Below are 16,333 nucleotides of genomic sequence, written 5' to 3'. Positions count from 1 at the left end.
TGATGTGAGCACATGGTCTGCCATACCTCTGACAAATCCATGTGTGAGGACATGGTCTACCATGCTGCTGCCACATCCCTGTTTTAGGATGGGCATGGTCTACCTCACCTACGCCACATTCAAGTGTAGAGCCCTAAGGAGGTAGTTGTTCTTAACACCACTTACTGCCCAGGCTTTAGAAACAGGCACAAAAATTGGTGTAACAGGAGGTGAAGGGAGGTATGTAATTCACCTTTTCTGAGCCAGGATCATAATGATGAAAGATGTTGATGAAGGAACAAAGAGAAATATTTAAAATAAATGAAGAATTAAATGCATGAATATATGAATAAATGAATAATAAATCATGTGTTAGAAGCGAGAAGTAAACAAAAACCTAAAAATAAGGGAGAAGGAAATACAAAGAGAGGTATTATTTTTAAAAATAAAGAAGAAAATAAAGGAAGACGAGTCAGAGAAAGAGATAACATGAAAAGGTAAACACAGTGATCCATATATGTACTTAGAGATTTTTTTTTTCATTCCCTTAGAAGCTTGTTTACCTTCCTCACATGCTTTTGTGTGTTCTTGGTGAGTAGAGATGAATAGATGGAAAAATCAGAACCTGGGCCCTCAAAAAGACTAGCTCTTCCTTCATACTCTTCTCAAACCATCTGTTAAGGGTTTAAGGTTTTATCTGGGGGAAACCTACCCCAAGTTAGAAATCACCAGCTCTCTCACCTATCTGTTCTAAACACACATCTGTCCATACTTCATAGCTTCAACCTGGGGAGAGGGGTGGGAAATCACATTTTCTAAATCTTAAGGAAACACAGTGCAGGAAATGTGTTGTGGGTGGAAGTTCCCAGAATTATGTGGGGCATCCATGAGTTCTACCGGACACCTCACGGAGGTAGGTCCTCTCACTCATCTTGGACCATGCTGGCGATCACTGTTTCAGGAGATAGACCGCCCACAGAAACCGTGATGCTTCTGGCAGGCCGAGAGAATATGGTATTTAGGACAGGCTTGGCACATCCTCGTCCAGAAAAGATGCAAACCAGTGGACACTTTCGTTCCTTTCGCAACTGCACAGCTCAGCAGGGAGGCCTCAATTGGTATGGGGGCTACCTATTCATCAGCACCACACAGGGCATTCATCAGTTAAAGAGCAGTTAGTTCTCTTCGGGAACAATGTGAACTACCCTCCTGGAGGAAAACGGAGGCCACAATGGGCCAGGGCCCTCGGTGTGGGTGCAGGGGGCAGCCCTCTAATAACACACCAAATGGGCAGCCCTGTGCTGGCAGGCCACCCAAGCCCATTCGGCAGGAGGTACCACATGCTCAGGAAGCCGCTAACACACCAAGCCCCTTATTTGCAGCCCGGGGAGTGCTGGTGACAACCTTTCACAAATCAGAAAGTGAACGTGAAGTACTATTATTTCGGTAGGGAAACTGATGTTTGCTCCCAGGTCCCAATTTAAGGAGACATAAGAAAGAACTGCCGATTCTAAAGATGGAGAAAATTAACAGGTACAGGAGAACTTTGAGTATGGGCTCAGAATGGGACTGAGGGGAAGACGGGAGGCTTCAAATGGTCCTCTTACCTTTTTGTCACTCAGGCCAGAAACCTGGTCCACATACTCCTCTTGGATCATGAAGGCAGCTAAGTTGGCAGTGTAGCTGGCCAGGAAGATGACGGCAAAGAAGGCCCACACTGACACCATGATCTTGGAGGTGGTCCCCTTTGGGTTCTGCACAGGTACGGAGTTGTTAAACACGAGACCCCAGAGTAACCAAATAGCTTTGCCGATGGTAAAAGATGGGCCACCTGGCTCTGTCATGATGAAAAGACAAGGACAGAAAGTTAAGACAGAGTCACCGGTCCTATCTAAACAGAGAGACCAGCTCTGTGTAGACAAATACACAGAGCTGGTCAGTTCCTGCTCAAAAAAGGAAACCCTCCGACTAAGAGGCAGACATTTTTAAGTTGAGAGTTTGTGTCTCTCTTCTGGGACCCCCCAGGAAGGCAGAAGAGGGTTCTTTAGAAGAAAATCCAGGGGCGTGGGGTGTGTGTGGGATCCTGCTTCAACTAACGGTCGTCACTCAGCTAGGGCACTGGAAAGGCCAGCTTCCTGCCCCCATGTAGACAAGACTCTCAAGACCACATGAAAACTGAATGACAAAGGCCACTACCCCATTACTGTCACACACACATCCTCATTACTGTTGTTCCTAAAATTTCTACTTGTATCTACCAAGAAAGGATTTCAACTTCAAAAAAGGTCAACAAGAACCGTATGGAATGTTCTTCTACCTTCGGCATGGACCTCCTACAATTTTATTCACATGCATGCTAGATGGCTTTGAATGTCCTTTATCCTAATTTTTCTTTAGCTTCTAGCACTTAGCACCAAATGTTTCCAGGACAACCTCGACCCCACTCCAGTGCCAACGCATCCCAATTGGGTTTCCGACCATGGTAGCTTCTTGTACAAGAATATCAGGAAGCCCAGGGAGGAAGTCACAGACCCCTGGCTTGGCCATGCTATCTGAGGGCAGAAAGGCAGACTGTCTCTGACCCTCCTCCACCCAACCTTTATATTCACAGTGCCAAGACTTCTGCCCAGAGATTTATTGTTGCCTCGCTGCTTTCAATGCTTGGCGATGGCAAAATCTCGCCTGATGTCTGGGTCTGCATGTAGCCCCTCCACTGCAGAAACGAACATCTGCCCACACAGTTTCACCACACATTAGCACAGGTCTTATGATGTTATCTGTGATCCTGATAGCATCTGCTCTGACAACTAAATCAGTGACTACCCATGTCAAGCCTCGTATCTAACCGTGCGCACACATCTGTGCATGTGGACCTGATTTCATGGAACAGATGTGTAACTCCAAAGTTGTTCATAAATCAAAGCTTTGTACATTGTAAAATGCCCCAAGGAGACTTGATATTTAAAGCACTTCGTGAGCGCAGGCGCCCCTTGGTTGCCTAAGTAATTCTAAGCCCTCGCTTTGAATTTTGTGGCTGGATTTTTTGCCTCCTTGATTTTCTTCAAGGTGAAGGGACAACATACGCTCACTTGAGCTCTTGATGCTGTCAACATACGTACGTACTCAGGTGTTTCTCAGATGTTTTGCTTGTTACTAATGCCCCTCGGGATGGGGAGCAGGTCATGGCTTCTGGAAGACCCTTTGGCACAGGTAGAAAGCCCCCTGACTGCACCATATTGTGGAGACATTCAAACTTCCAGGCCAGAATGCACAAGCTGAAGAAGGTAGGCTGGCCCCTGGAAATGCCTCAGGGCATCAGTGGTTCACAACCTGGACTATTAGAAGTACCAGGGAAGTTTTCATACAACACTGCTGCCAAGCCCCCCAGCCCCAGAGATTCTTATTCAGTTGTGGTGGGTGGTTATTCTAACCTGCAACCAAAGTAGAAAACCACTATTTTGAAACATAGTAGTGGTCCAAGACCCACCCTGGAATTAGTGGGTCAGAATATTAGAAAATGAGGTCCAAGCACCTTTGTCTTTTAAGTGCCCCACCGATCATTCTTTGTGTAGCTGGGGTTAAAAAAGGCTTCCGTCTTGGAGGCATAATTTCAGAATAAAACTCATTCTGGATGGGAGAAGACTCAGAAAAAAGTGTAGTAGTTCCCAATTCTGGGATTCTCAGAAAGTTTCGGATGAGTTATTTATAGGGGTCCCAAGTCCCCCTTCAAGAATCTAGTAAATGTTTTGTGAAGCCTCATAAATGCCTCGAACACATGGGCAGCCCTCATATCTCTGGACCCACTTAGCCAGAAAACTGGACTGCCCCCAACAGTAGCTATGGGTGCAAATTGCTATCTGCTGGCCATTTTATTTCAACCACCCAATGTCTATACTCCCTGGCAGGGGCAGCTGAGCCAGGGTCGTAGGCTCTGGAGATCTTGTACCTCAGAGGTGGAGAACTCCTTCAGCTACAACTACGCTGCATATATCCCAGGGCAGCCTAATTTTCTTTATTCTTAATATATGGAGTATAGCTGCCTTGTTCGTCCATCTGTTCAAACAGACTGCTCACAGCCTGGGGTTATCAAAATAGTTTCCTCTGACATGTTTATGCTACACGAATCTACGAGCAGCTTCCCTCTCATTTACCCTGGGGTAGAACTGGGCTCGCCGGTGAGGCTTCTGCCAGCGAGGGACATAGAGATCTGGACTAACCTCTTAATTGGGGTATTTCTAATGAGTTGCCAAGCTGTTGACATAGAAGGCTGAAGGTTCATTTTCAGAAATGGGTAAGTCAGGGAGCGGGCAGACACTAAATGAGGAGTAGAGAGACTCAGAATGGAGAACAAGAGACGACAATGCAGAAATGTAATAGTCGTAGCTGGCCTTACCTCTGCCATCAGCGAGGCACCTGTTATAACCCACAGGGCTGAAGTACTCGAAGACAAAGACGGCCACGGCTGAGACGATGAGCAGCATCACGAACATCATAACCCATACGTCAGCACTGAATGGCTCTGGGGAGGGGAAAAAAAAACAAAAAACAGTGCTCAGAATTAAAACAGAGAACAAACAGATTCTGATTAATTTGCGTATTCATTTGCTCAGGCAACGTGTATTTTGTTGGGGGGGAAACAAACCACAGGTGTGTTGCGTCTCTCCCGAGAGCCAGGGCCTGGGTCGGGGAGGAGTGACAGGCTGCATCTGAGTGTCTCCATTGCCCTGGTGGGCAGGTCAAGGTCTATTTTCTCTCAAACACATGAGAAGGAGAGCTTCTTGCCTATGAATTTTTGAGTTAGTTTCTGCTATTGCCAGCAAATGTCCATCTGCAAGAAGTGCTAGATTGGGGTAAGTGAATCATAGGGAACAGGTTCTTGGTTTATGTTGTCCCCTATATGGCCACACTGCATGATGGAGGCCTGGAAAAAGCTTTCACCAATGCTCCCTCCGAACCTTGTGTGCAAATTCATTCTCCACAGATGTTAGTTGCTCTTTCAGGCTTGACTTGATTTGGTAATAACTACATCCAGTGAGTAACTCTTTTGCCCCCTTGCCTCACCTCTCCTAAACTTCCTAGTCTACATTTACTTTACAACCCACTTGGATGTGGTGTATTTTATGGGGCATCATTAGGGCATGAGAACAGAAGTCAATGTCAAAAAAAAAAAAAAATCCATCCACATTGACAATCGGTATCTGTAACAGTGGGAATGTAGCCCATGACAAGGGAACATGCCTCAGCTATAATTAACAGAACAACTACAAGCTATTCCCTCACACCAAGTGAAAGCGTTGACAGGATAAGACCAGGCAAGAGAGCAAGAATGTTCTCCACGTGCTTTCTTTAATTTCTTTAATCATTCTTGCTGAATCCCTTACATGGATCTCAAGCTCTCTGGCTTGGAGGTGTCTAGAAATTGAACACTGTATTCCAAGAGCCACCTCTCTGAAGGCCTACAAAAAGGGACAATTGCTATGCATTCCCACGATACAATGTTCCCTCAATTGTGTCTCAAAATAGTTCTGGCCTTTTTAGCTGTCACATCACATTGTAAACTCATAACTAAGTGAATTAACATACTGTTTTTTCCATCTTCCAAATCATTAATAAAGATGAAGTTGAGAAAAGGAGAAAAACTGGCTGGAAATTAAAAAATATTTTCTTTACTTGAAACCTACTTTACTTTTGCACTTTTGAAGGGAATGATAAAAACCTGGTCACTTGATAATTTAAAAAGGACCCTGATAAGGCACATACCGACCGTGAAACGCAAAACCTTTCAGTGGCAGCCAGAGATGTGAGGGCAGCAGGTTTAATTCAAAGCCACTCTATGGTGGAGCAGGGAAGGCCCCCGCCCCCTTGGTTCTCACTGATTGCAGTCCCACCCTGATTTCATTGCTGACTAAGATTAGGGAATAACTGAGTAAAAGCACCCTCTCCAGGCTTTCTTTTCCCCCATGGAGCCCAGGGCAGCCTTCTGTACACAAAGTATCACAGACATTTGTATTGGTTTTTACGATTTAGAAAGTACTTTCACCATATGTTTTATATAATCCTTATAATGGCCCTTTCATTATGATACTACCATATCTATTTTACAGAAGTCAAGGTCTTTTCCCAAGTTCCTACTCAGAAAGTGGCAGGGCCAGGTTATAATCTGAGGTCTTCTGGGGCAAAGTTTGTACTTCCTCATTGTATTATATCACTTCCTTGTCTCTGCCCATCACATCGGTGCCTGATTTAGGAGCTGCACTCTGAAATGTCCCCATGAGAACTGGAATGCAGGCTCTGAAGGCAGCCACATCTGGGCTTTAATCCTAGGCCTGTCAGCTGTGAATTGACAGGTTGTTAGAAAATTGCTTACTGGGTCTAAGACTCAGTTTCCCGAGCCATAAAATGGGTATAATAATAGTATTGATGAGTATCAGTGAGATAATATAACAAAAGGATGTATAGTAATGCTTGGAACACCACATAACAGGTGTTCAATAAATGCTGGCTTCTTTTACCCCTGCAAATAACTGCTTCTCCTCTGAACACACACACACACACACACACACACACACATGCACACACATGTGTGTGCACACACGCACCCTGCCTGGCCCCACTATGTCATTCTAGGGCTATGCTGATATATCACTGGCTCTTCCAGTTCAGAAATTGAGGTTAGTGCTATACCGATGGGTAAGAATTAGAATGTAGTTTTGTCTGTCTCTCTTAATGTTCCAATTATCCTTGCAAAGGAAGAAAGCAAATAAAATACATAAAGCTGCTATGAGGATTAATGCATATACTGTCTGTGCTCTCTAGTAACATTTCACATAAAATTGGCAGGGCCAGAACCTGCCTCACCGTAAGAAGGCTAGCTGAGAAACTTGAGTAATTAATGGAAAAATTCTATGGGACCTATAACTCCACTTTATAGTACATTAATTAAAAGCTTTCCCCTCCCCCCTCTTGCCCGCTGGAATAGAGCTTAAAGAAACACTAGTCAAGGTCTATTCCAATATCCTCATGGAAAAAAAAAAAATAAAGTTGATGTCCTTCAGAGAGTTTGTGATTCATCCAAGGGCTTACGGTTTGTTTATGGCCAAGCCAGGCCTCCTGTCTCCTAGCCCAATGTCCTGTTCTCGAGGTGACATTTTATTTTCCCACCCCTTGCTCTCACGGCCCCTGCAAAAAAATATGGGGTATGAGCTCACAAAGGAGCTCATCTGATTGAAATCTTGGCCTTATCTCACCAGGTCTTATATCATATCTAAGGTTTTCGACACAAAAAGTGATGCTGGAGAGTAGGGAAGTACAGAATGGAACAAGGAAGGACGGGATAGAGTGGAAGGAAGCATTGGATCAGCTGTATCTGACAAAGCTCAGAAAAATGCATGTAAAAACAGAAAACCTCTTTTGGGAGCAGGGAGCTCAATTCTTGAAGATTATTAAAAAAGCTTTTCAATGACAGCAAGAATTAGAGATTATTAAAGCAGGAAGTAGCCTCAGAGATCAGCTGGTTGAAATGGCTTCTTCTATGGATGAGGGAAACTGAGTCCCAGGATGGAGCACATTTGCTCAGGGTCAAGTGATGAGTAAGTGGCAGGAATGGGACTAGAGTAGGAGCCCTGACTGCCCAGCCAGCACTGTTTTCTTACAGGGTCATATGCTCTCCTATTGGTTTTGGGTATTTTTCAGTGTTCACGTTTGAGAATAATCGATTTTGAAGTCCCCCAAATTAAATAAGCTCCTGCCAAACCAACTCTTGGCTGAGGCAGCCTGGCCACGTGCTCCTTCACTTGATCCTCACACCAAGTACCCGTCCTCATGTCCACGTGCTTCCTGCAGGCAAGCGTAGCACTTACCTAAGAAGGCAGAAGGTGCAAGCGTAGCACTTACCTAAGAAGGCAGAAGGTGAGACAGTCCCGTTGCTACGCGACACCATGACACTGATACCGGTCTCTATGAAGGGCACAGAGAAGTCGACCACCTCAGACCGCTCCTCATTGATGGTGAGCGACCCCACCGCCATGTAGGCCCTCTTCATGACCACCTGGGAGAAAGGCACAGTGCTCCGTTAGGGGGCTCAGGAAGGCAAGGGGCCGCCGCACGGAGAACAGAGCCCAGCAGCGGTTTCCTTAGTAGAGTGGGAACGGGAAGTCTCTTCACTGTTTTCTACTTTCTAAAATTTATAGAGGAGCATTTTTTTTTTTATATTGGCAGGAAACAAAATACATGAAAAATGGAAACGGCCCTGACGTTCTGACACTCACCTCTCCAATCATACCGTTCCAGGTTCCATTGATCTTCTTCCCATGCTTGCCATTGGTAACCAGGTAAAGATCGTAAGTGAACTTCACAGATTTAGAAATTTTCTTAAGGATGTCAATACAGAACCCCTTGCAGCACTTTTTGATGTAACCTGGCTCCTCATCTGTCTTATTCCTAACCAGTTGAAGAAACAAACAAACAAACAAAAAAACAAAACAAACAAAAAAAACAAGGCTTTATACAAGAGGCAGGTATTACCCTTTACCAGGAAAACTCCAACCCAAAAGCAGGTCTTCCCCTTCACCGCTCAGCACAGTGTGTATCAGACCTGAGTGAGGAAATAAATGAGACCACAGAATCCTGATTCTTTCATTAGCTCATCATATTGAACCATGTTTTCTCACATTTTTTAGTGCTCCTTTGAAGTATAATGTACATCAGGAAGGTGCGCCTACCCCTAAGGGTTCAGTTGGATAAATTTGCACACCCTTTTATTTTCTCTTCCAGGCATTTCCCACCCTTATCAAAGAGAATCATTATCTGACTTGTAATGGGATAGCAGCTTATTTTTACCTATTTCCAAAAATGTTTCTAAATCTCAAAATTTCAGGGCACAATGGCTCAAGAAAACATGGCTCAACACCAATGCAAATTTGAATCTCTATAAATTTGAGGTCCTGGCTGTTGAGAGCAGGCAAGGCCATAGATACGTGAGCATAGTTAGCAGTAAGTCTCCCAGGTCAGGATCTGGACAGAACCACAGGGCTGCTCAGTAATTCCATTGCTCAGTAGCAACTGAAAATTGAACATGGTGCCCAATTCATTCTATGCCTCAGGTCCCCGCCCAGGCAGGCGCTGACAGCTGTAGTAAATCTGCCTATCCCACGCCACCCGGAGCACTGGGGAAGGGGCCATACTCAGAGACTATGCGTTTTTGGCAGGGGACTGTGTTCCTCATGCAGGTTCCACTCAGAGGGTCCACACTTTCCACAATGACAAAGGGGGCCTCCTCCAGGGTTACAATGCTCAGATGGTCATCCTCCTGTTCTTCTGTCTCAGGACACATTCGGGGCCACACGTAGTACTTCATCTGTAGGGACTTGTCTTTCCACTTGCCCACCTGCACAGGGGTAAACAAAAGACTCAGAAACCACTGGCAAGAGACCTCAGCAGCCTCTCCTGGTATCACCCAGGAAGCTATTAAACAAAGGTAAACAAGTCACAGGCATTGACCGTGGTAGAGGGGAAATTCTTTTTAACCTGTATGCTCAAAAGGAGTCTACCATGTCCATATCTAAGAAAGGTAATATATTCATTTGCTCACTCACTTACCAAACACTAAAAGAGGATCTACCATGTGCTGGGCACCTTGCAAAACCTTGGGGCTCAACAAAGCATCATTCTGCCCTTCATCAAGCTCACATTGAGTGAAGGAGTCAGAAATGTAAACAAATGTTTACAGTGATAGATGGTAAGTGCTAACACAGAAGCTCGTACAAGTGTTGGGAGGACGCCGGAGTCTCCTGCTTTGAGTGGCTGGTGGTTTTTTTCCTACTTAACTGTAACAAGGAGCATGATAGTGAGAGCAGCAAATAGCTCTGGAAAGGTCAACAGAATGACTGGAGCAAATGAGCCAGAAGGATGTGTTTCGGCTTGTAACAGAGGTCCAGTGGGAAGCCATGTGGAGAACTGGGTAGATCTGAATTGGAATAAAATGGTAAGTCAGGATTAAAGAATACTGATGCACAGCTTAGCTGGGGAGGGAAGCATGGTTGGGCTGGTGGTGAATGCCACGGGTCAAGGCGGATATGCACCTGCTGGGTTGGGTGGGAGCCCCGGGATGAATCGCATAGGTCTTTCTGTGTGCACAGGCTATGTACTCCAACTTCAGGGAGCACCATTCAAACATAGCCCGGTGTGATAAGTGGGTGCCCCCCTGGAATCATTCACGAGGTGGCCCTGCTGCCAATCATCAGGAGAAATGTGTGGGTTCCATTATCTTTTCGAAGAACCGTTCATTCCCATTTTTATAATAGAATCTGTCGGACTTTGTTGGTGGGTTCTTGTTCTCACTCTGCCCTTGAGTTTACTGAAGAGGGAACACCTTTTCATTTTCTATAACCAAACATCTTCAATTACCCAAGAATTATGGATTGTAAGCTCCTGCATTTTCCCAATCTCTAATTTCCTCCACGCAGCAGTGCAAATTAGCAGCGTTAAGTGGGGCACCAGGACTACAAAACTACTTAATTATTAACTACATAAATCAATAATAATTATTAACTACATAAATCAATAAGGAGCAAAAAATGGGCAGCACTTCGTAAGTTTTCAAGGAAAGAGGCTTAGATTTCCACATTCGTACAAAACCAAAATTCCTTCCTTTGTGTCTGCTTTTGTCTACAGTTAGGTTTCTACCTGGTAACTCCCTGGGTGTGGTTTGTATCTCCCTCCCACCTGCCCAGTAGGCACCGCCTACTTCTACACCCATATTAGGTCTGTATAGCCGTGGCCCTTGTCTTACTGTATCACTATAACATGGACAGTGGCTTGGTGTCCTGGACCAACGTGTTGGTCCGTATTTCACTTTCGTATTCAGAATTAGGCACTGAGCCAAATGCTTGCTTTCCTTTTTGTGTATTGTCCTCTCTGAACTGAAGGTCCTATTTTGGTGCAAGTCTGTTTTTCTTCATACTGCTAAGAGTACTTATTTCTCAAGTAGAACTACCCAAACAGCTTCCCAGCCATACGGGGATATTTATGTCTCCGGCTAGTGGTTAGAAGGGAGGTAGAGCTTGGGGTAGGGGAGACCCCACCCTGGGGGCCCATGATGTCGGGTCACCTCCAACTCGCCCTATTTATCCCAGTGGCCAAACTGATACCATTTTCTGCATGTTCAGGGATGGGAAAAAGTTGGGAATCCCTCACGTAACTATTTTTATTTATTTATTTTTCTCATTCTTATCATTTTCTCCCAATAGTCTCTTTGGGGTCTTTTCTTTTAAGAGTCTCATGCTCTACCGACTGAGCTAGCCGGGCACATGGGTCTTTTCTTTTAAATCCAAATTTCTTCTCTTCTATCTTTACTGCTATTAGCCTAGTCCAGTGGTGCAGCAGCCCATTCTGGGATTGCTGCAGGCAACTTCCAGCTTCACACAGGGTACCCACCCCCCAGAGAGCACTGTGGACACTGCTGCCAGATGGCTCTTCCTAAAACATCACTTGGTTATATAACCGCTATTTAAGAATTCCAACAGCCTCTCACTGCCCTCGGGATGTGTCCAAACTTCTCACCTACATGGTCAAGGTGTGTGCACTCAGCTTCGTCTACCTTGACAGAGTTAACTTCACTATTTTGAAATATGAATCCTTTGTTCATACTGGGAAAGGAAGTTATTGGTACTGAGGGCTAATATAGGTTAATCAGGAACAGGTTTCAACAAGCAAGCAGCCTTTTCTTTTCTAATAGACTTACTCTATCTGTAAGACAAAAATGCTGCAGACATAGCATTTTGGCAAAGTTTCTCATGACGCTCTTGTGAACAACATGGAATATAATATCGATTATTGTATACTTTGACAGATTTGAAAGGAGTTTAAAATATTTATTAAACAAAAGATTGTTTAATGAATCAATGCCAACAAGGAAAGAGGTCTTTAGCGATATGTCAGGAGACTCTGTTCTTACAAGTGGCCTGCATAGTGTTTCATAAAACCAAACAGAAGTAATGCTTACAAAACTGCAGATAACACAAAGCTAAATGGAATAGAAGATATACTGCGTTGCAGAATCAAGGTTGGAAGTGATATGAATTAACTGGAATGGGCTAAACCAAATGGAATGAAATTTAATAATATTTATACATGAAGTCGAGCATTTAGATTTTTTAAAAAGCAACTGCATAGTATTTAAAAGGAGGTATTTCAACTAACAGCAGTTTATAAAAGCTACTGCAATAACAAATGGCATCTTTATGGATGTACAGTATCTAGCACATGGGGTGAGGGAAGGGCACAGATGATCCCACTCTGCTCTGTGTTCATCATACCACAGCTGGGAAACTAGCTGTTGATCCTATAATTCTATGAGAAATGATTTTTATTTACTAGATCATTCTCCTTTATCCAACAATAACCTGCATACGGAGTCCCCACTAGCATACCTTTTCTCAACTTCCCAATAAGCTAGCCGGGTCATTGCTTGCTTCACTTTAGTTCAATTCAACCTACAGCAACTGCATGCTAAGCACTGGGCTATGTGTTACAGATAACAATACCAGGTAGCATTTAGCAAGGGCTTAGGATACAGTAGGCACTGAACATTCTAAAAATCTCATTAATCATCGCAGCAAGCTTGTGAGATGGGGCTATTATTTAATGTCTCATTTTACAGAGGAGAACAGAGGGGTTTGATGACTTACCCACACCGTCATGGTGCGTGAGTGCAATGTCAGGATTTGAAGCTGAACGATCTGGCTCCCGAGCTTGGGCTGTACCCACTACCCAGCACTGGGGCTCTGCCCTTGAAGGAGTAAATCACAATCCCTGTCCTCTGAGGACGGTCAAGAGAGGAAAGACACTATCTACTGATGATAACATCAAATTAGGCTTTGGTAATTACCTAATAAAAGGCATAAATAAAGTACTCTGGGATTCACAATAGAAGTGATTATTTCTGAAAGTGTCGGGGAAAAGCTTGATGAAGACCCTTGTCTTTGAGCTGGGCCCTGAAATGTGATAGTGCATTAGGTGAAGAGTACTCTATCCACCAAGGCAATAGCAAGAGCAAAGGATCAAAGTCCTACTGTTGCTCAAAAGAGAGATCAAGGATAGTCCTTCACAGCTGAAAGGTATGATGCGTGGGGAGAAATGGTCTAACTCAGTTCTCCTCCTCCTTAAAGACCTGTTCATTCTAGCTGGACAATCTTCATTTTCTAGAGAACCGACTAGATAGCACTCCTCTCTTCACAACTCCTTGTTCAATGGCGTCATGCCGATAGCTTGAAATTAGCTGGGGGCACCCATGAAATTGGCAAACACCGCAATTCTGGGCTTCCCCTGCCCATCCCCCAGTTACTAAATATTTGCCAACCCAAAATTGGCCCAGAGTAACCAAATCATTCATTATTTCATGCTATTCACTACCTTATTTAGTGACTTTAACTTTTCAGGGGTCTTGTCTCCTACCCTAAATTCTGAATGTAACCCTAAGTATTTTTGTGACCACGGACAAATGCTTAAAACTCTGAGTCTCAGTTCCCATATCCGTAAAATAAGGGAATGATTTCTAAGGTGCCTTGCATAAAATCTCATGGTCCCAGGACCTTTTTAGGACTGAGGCTCTCTACCACACTTCCATCTGATTAGAATCCAGTGAAAAAGTGTTCTACATGGTTATTTCCTCAAGGGAGGGAAGTGTCTGATTTGTTTACACAAAAAGATTAGCTTGTCTTAAAGTAATGATTCGTTGTTGTTGTTTTTTTTTTTTAGTAATGATTCTTTTTTATTGTTTCTTCAAGGATGACTGCCGTGAAGAAGAGGTTAACAAATTCCCGAGGACTAAAAAGAGAAACAATTTTAGGGAAAAAAAAAAACAAGCCCTCTGCTATGAATATTAGATTCATAGTGCCAATACACAGTGCTCATGTGAAAGAACATGTTTAATTACCTCACATTAGCTACCTCAAGGCAAGGAGCAAGCACTTAGAAACAAGTGAACAACTAAGTATAATAGGAACCTCTTATGTAGAAAAATAAGTTATGTTTCAACAATTTGTTTAAGGGAGAGGAAGTATGGTGGAGATACGACAGATGGGAGAGTTTGTTTAGAGTCATGAAGAATGGCAAGAAGACAAAGAGAAGCCTGAGACACTAAAAGGGAAACTTCTGAATGCTTTCCTAGAATATCTGGATTGGTGTGAGTTTGTAATACCGGAAATGCAGATATTTCAGAGAAAATACAGTGAGAAAAACTAAATGAAGAATTTATAGCTAAGTTAAAATATGATCCGAAAAAGAAAAACGTTGAGGAAATAAAGAAGAAAACATCTATAAAGTGCTCTGAATTCCTCAGAGATAGGCACTGAACAAACATCATTACCAGGCGCACGTTTAACAACATCTGTCTATAAAAAATGCAGTTCTCCACCATACTAACATTTAAAAAGAGCTCTAGAGGACTGAAATCATCTTTCTCAAGAGAAAAAAAAAAAAATCTCTGATTAGTTTCCTCAGAAAAACATAGAGTCATTTTTAGGGGTTCTGGTTTGGTACTCTCGGTACAAGCCGAACACCTGTTCAGCTGGGGATTTCTCCTCAAAAGGAAGTCTACACCTCACAAACCTGCCACATGTTATTCCATAAGCCTCTGCTCAGGAAAATTCTAGAGAACCGATCTGTGGTGATTTTAGACTTAGAGTCTTCCTTCTGCTCACAGATTTCCTCCATTACCACTAGTGAGACCAGCACCAATTAGAACCCTGAGAAGGTTACGCATAAAAAAGAAGGCCACAGGGACCACGTTCCTGCTGAAAGCCCCCGAGTTTGTCCCTTTGGTGCGTGTGTCATCACGGAGAAGGGAGAGGGGACTGGGCAGGGCACGGCTGCTGTGAAGGCTGCTTCAGTCCTGGCACAGACAGCGAAGGACATCAGTCTCCCCAGGCTGCCTCTCTCACGTGCACAGAAAGTCATTTTTTAAGATCCTGGAACAAAAGCACTTATGAGAGCCTCTTAAGGTGTCAAAGGTTATTCTTCAAAAATCAAGGTGTTTTTGTTTCTTGTGTGAGATGGCATCTGGCTCTAACACTCAACACTTGCTGCTCATTGTATGTATTCCACTGACTTTAAAAATGCAAAATAAAAAAAAAATTAAATACGTTTTTTAAAGATTTTATGTATTTATTTGACAGAGAGAGCGAGAGAGAGAGAGAGCACAAGCAGGGGGAGCAGCAGAGGGAGAGGGAGAAGCAGGCTTCCCGCCGAGCAAGGAGAGTGATGTGGGGCTCGATCCCAGGACCCTGGGACCATGACCTGAGCCGGAGGCAGACGCTTAACTGACTGAGCCACCCAGGTACCCTAAAAATGCAAAATTTAAAACTACGTGCGATTTCTCTGAGTAAGCTAAAAGAATAGGCACAGTGCCTGCAAGGCAGCCCAGACACGCATCCCATTCTGTCCCAAAGCCGCGTCACATCAGGTAGCTGGCCCGGCGTAGGCCTGAGACTCCTAACAGAGCAATAATCTGAGGATAGGAAGGCACTCCCATTTCTCTTCCCTGAAGCTACCCATCCTAGCTCCGAGGACTTTTAAAGGTTGAGTGTCTGCTAGTATTTCATTTTGCTCAATCTTTATTTCTCCATATTCGCCCCTCTTCCCCATCACTGGTAACCAAGTGGACATTTTGGCGTATGGCCATCCAGTCTCTAGATTCATACAAAATACATATACATATATATGAAAAGGGGGACACGTGTGTGTATGCACGTGTGTGTTTTCCAAAATCATATCATAATACACACATGTCTCTGCAACTTACTTTTTCCACTTCGTTATACATTCTGCGCTTACTCCCAGTTAGAGCTAACTCCTTTTAACAGCTGCAAGGTAGTCCATAATAACAGACATGTCTTCATGTATTTAGGTGTACCCCTATTAATAAATATTTAGGATATTTCCTAAAAAAATTTTTTTTAACCAAAATACACAATACATATCTTGATAACTCCAAAGCATTCATCCCCAGTAATGTGAATAAGCAAAATAAAAGGATATTTATGTTTTTAAATGTTCTCGATGTTGCTGGAATACTTTCCCAAAGGTGTGTAGTGACTGAACTTCCTATCAGCAAAGCACACGAGCGCCCCTTGCACACGTTCTTACCGGCACTAGGTTTTTATCGCTATTAAAGTCTGCCAATCTAAGGAAAGAAAAACGGTATCTAATTGCTTGAATTTTCATCTCCTTGGCTCGCAGTGAGCGAGAGCACCTCTGCACATCTGTTAGCATTTAGGTTTTCCTCTTTTACCCTCTAGTCTTATCCTTCACCCATTTTCTGTTGAGCTATTTGTCTTTCTTATTTGTAGGGAGCTCC

At 43.7% G+C, this 16,333-nt stretch overlaps 1 protein-coding gene across 1 annotated transcript in view; it reads right to left on the bottom strand.

Moving 5' to 3' along the window:
• Positions 1-16,333, bottom strand: part of GRIN2B (glutamate ionotropic receptor NMDA type subunit 2B) — a 417,812-nt gene that overhangs the window by 40,108 nt on the left and 361,371 nt on the right. The window contains exons 6-10 of the mRNA XM_021690583.1: positions 9,162-9,364; positions 8,247-8,418; positions 7,873-8,026; positions 4,373-4,498; positions 1,587-1,816 (exon numbers count right to left, since the gene is read on the bottom strand). Of these exons, the coding sequence (XP_021546258.1) occupies positions 1,587-1,816; positions 4,373-4,498; positions 7,873-8,026; positions 8,247-8,418; positions 9,162-9,364 (885 nt within the window). The remainder of the gene's footprint in view (positions 1-1,586; positions 1,817-4,372; positions 4,499-7,872; positions 8,027-8,246; positions 8,419-9,161; positions 9,365-16,333) is intronic.

Source organism: Neomonachus schauinslandi, chromosome 5 (assembly GCF_002201575.2).
Source record: "Neomonachus schauinslandi chromosome 5, ASM220157v2, whole genome shotgun sequence".
Taxonomy (NCBI): domain Eukaryota; kingdom Metazoa; phylum Chordata; class Mammalia; order Carnivora; family Phocidae; genus Neomonachus; species Neomonachus schauinslandi.
This window is presented reverse-complemented; position numbering and strand designations above follow the sequence as displayed.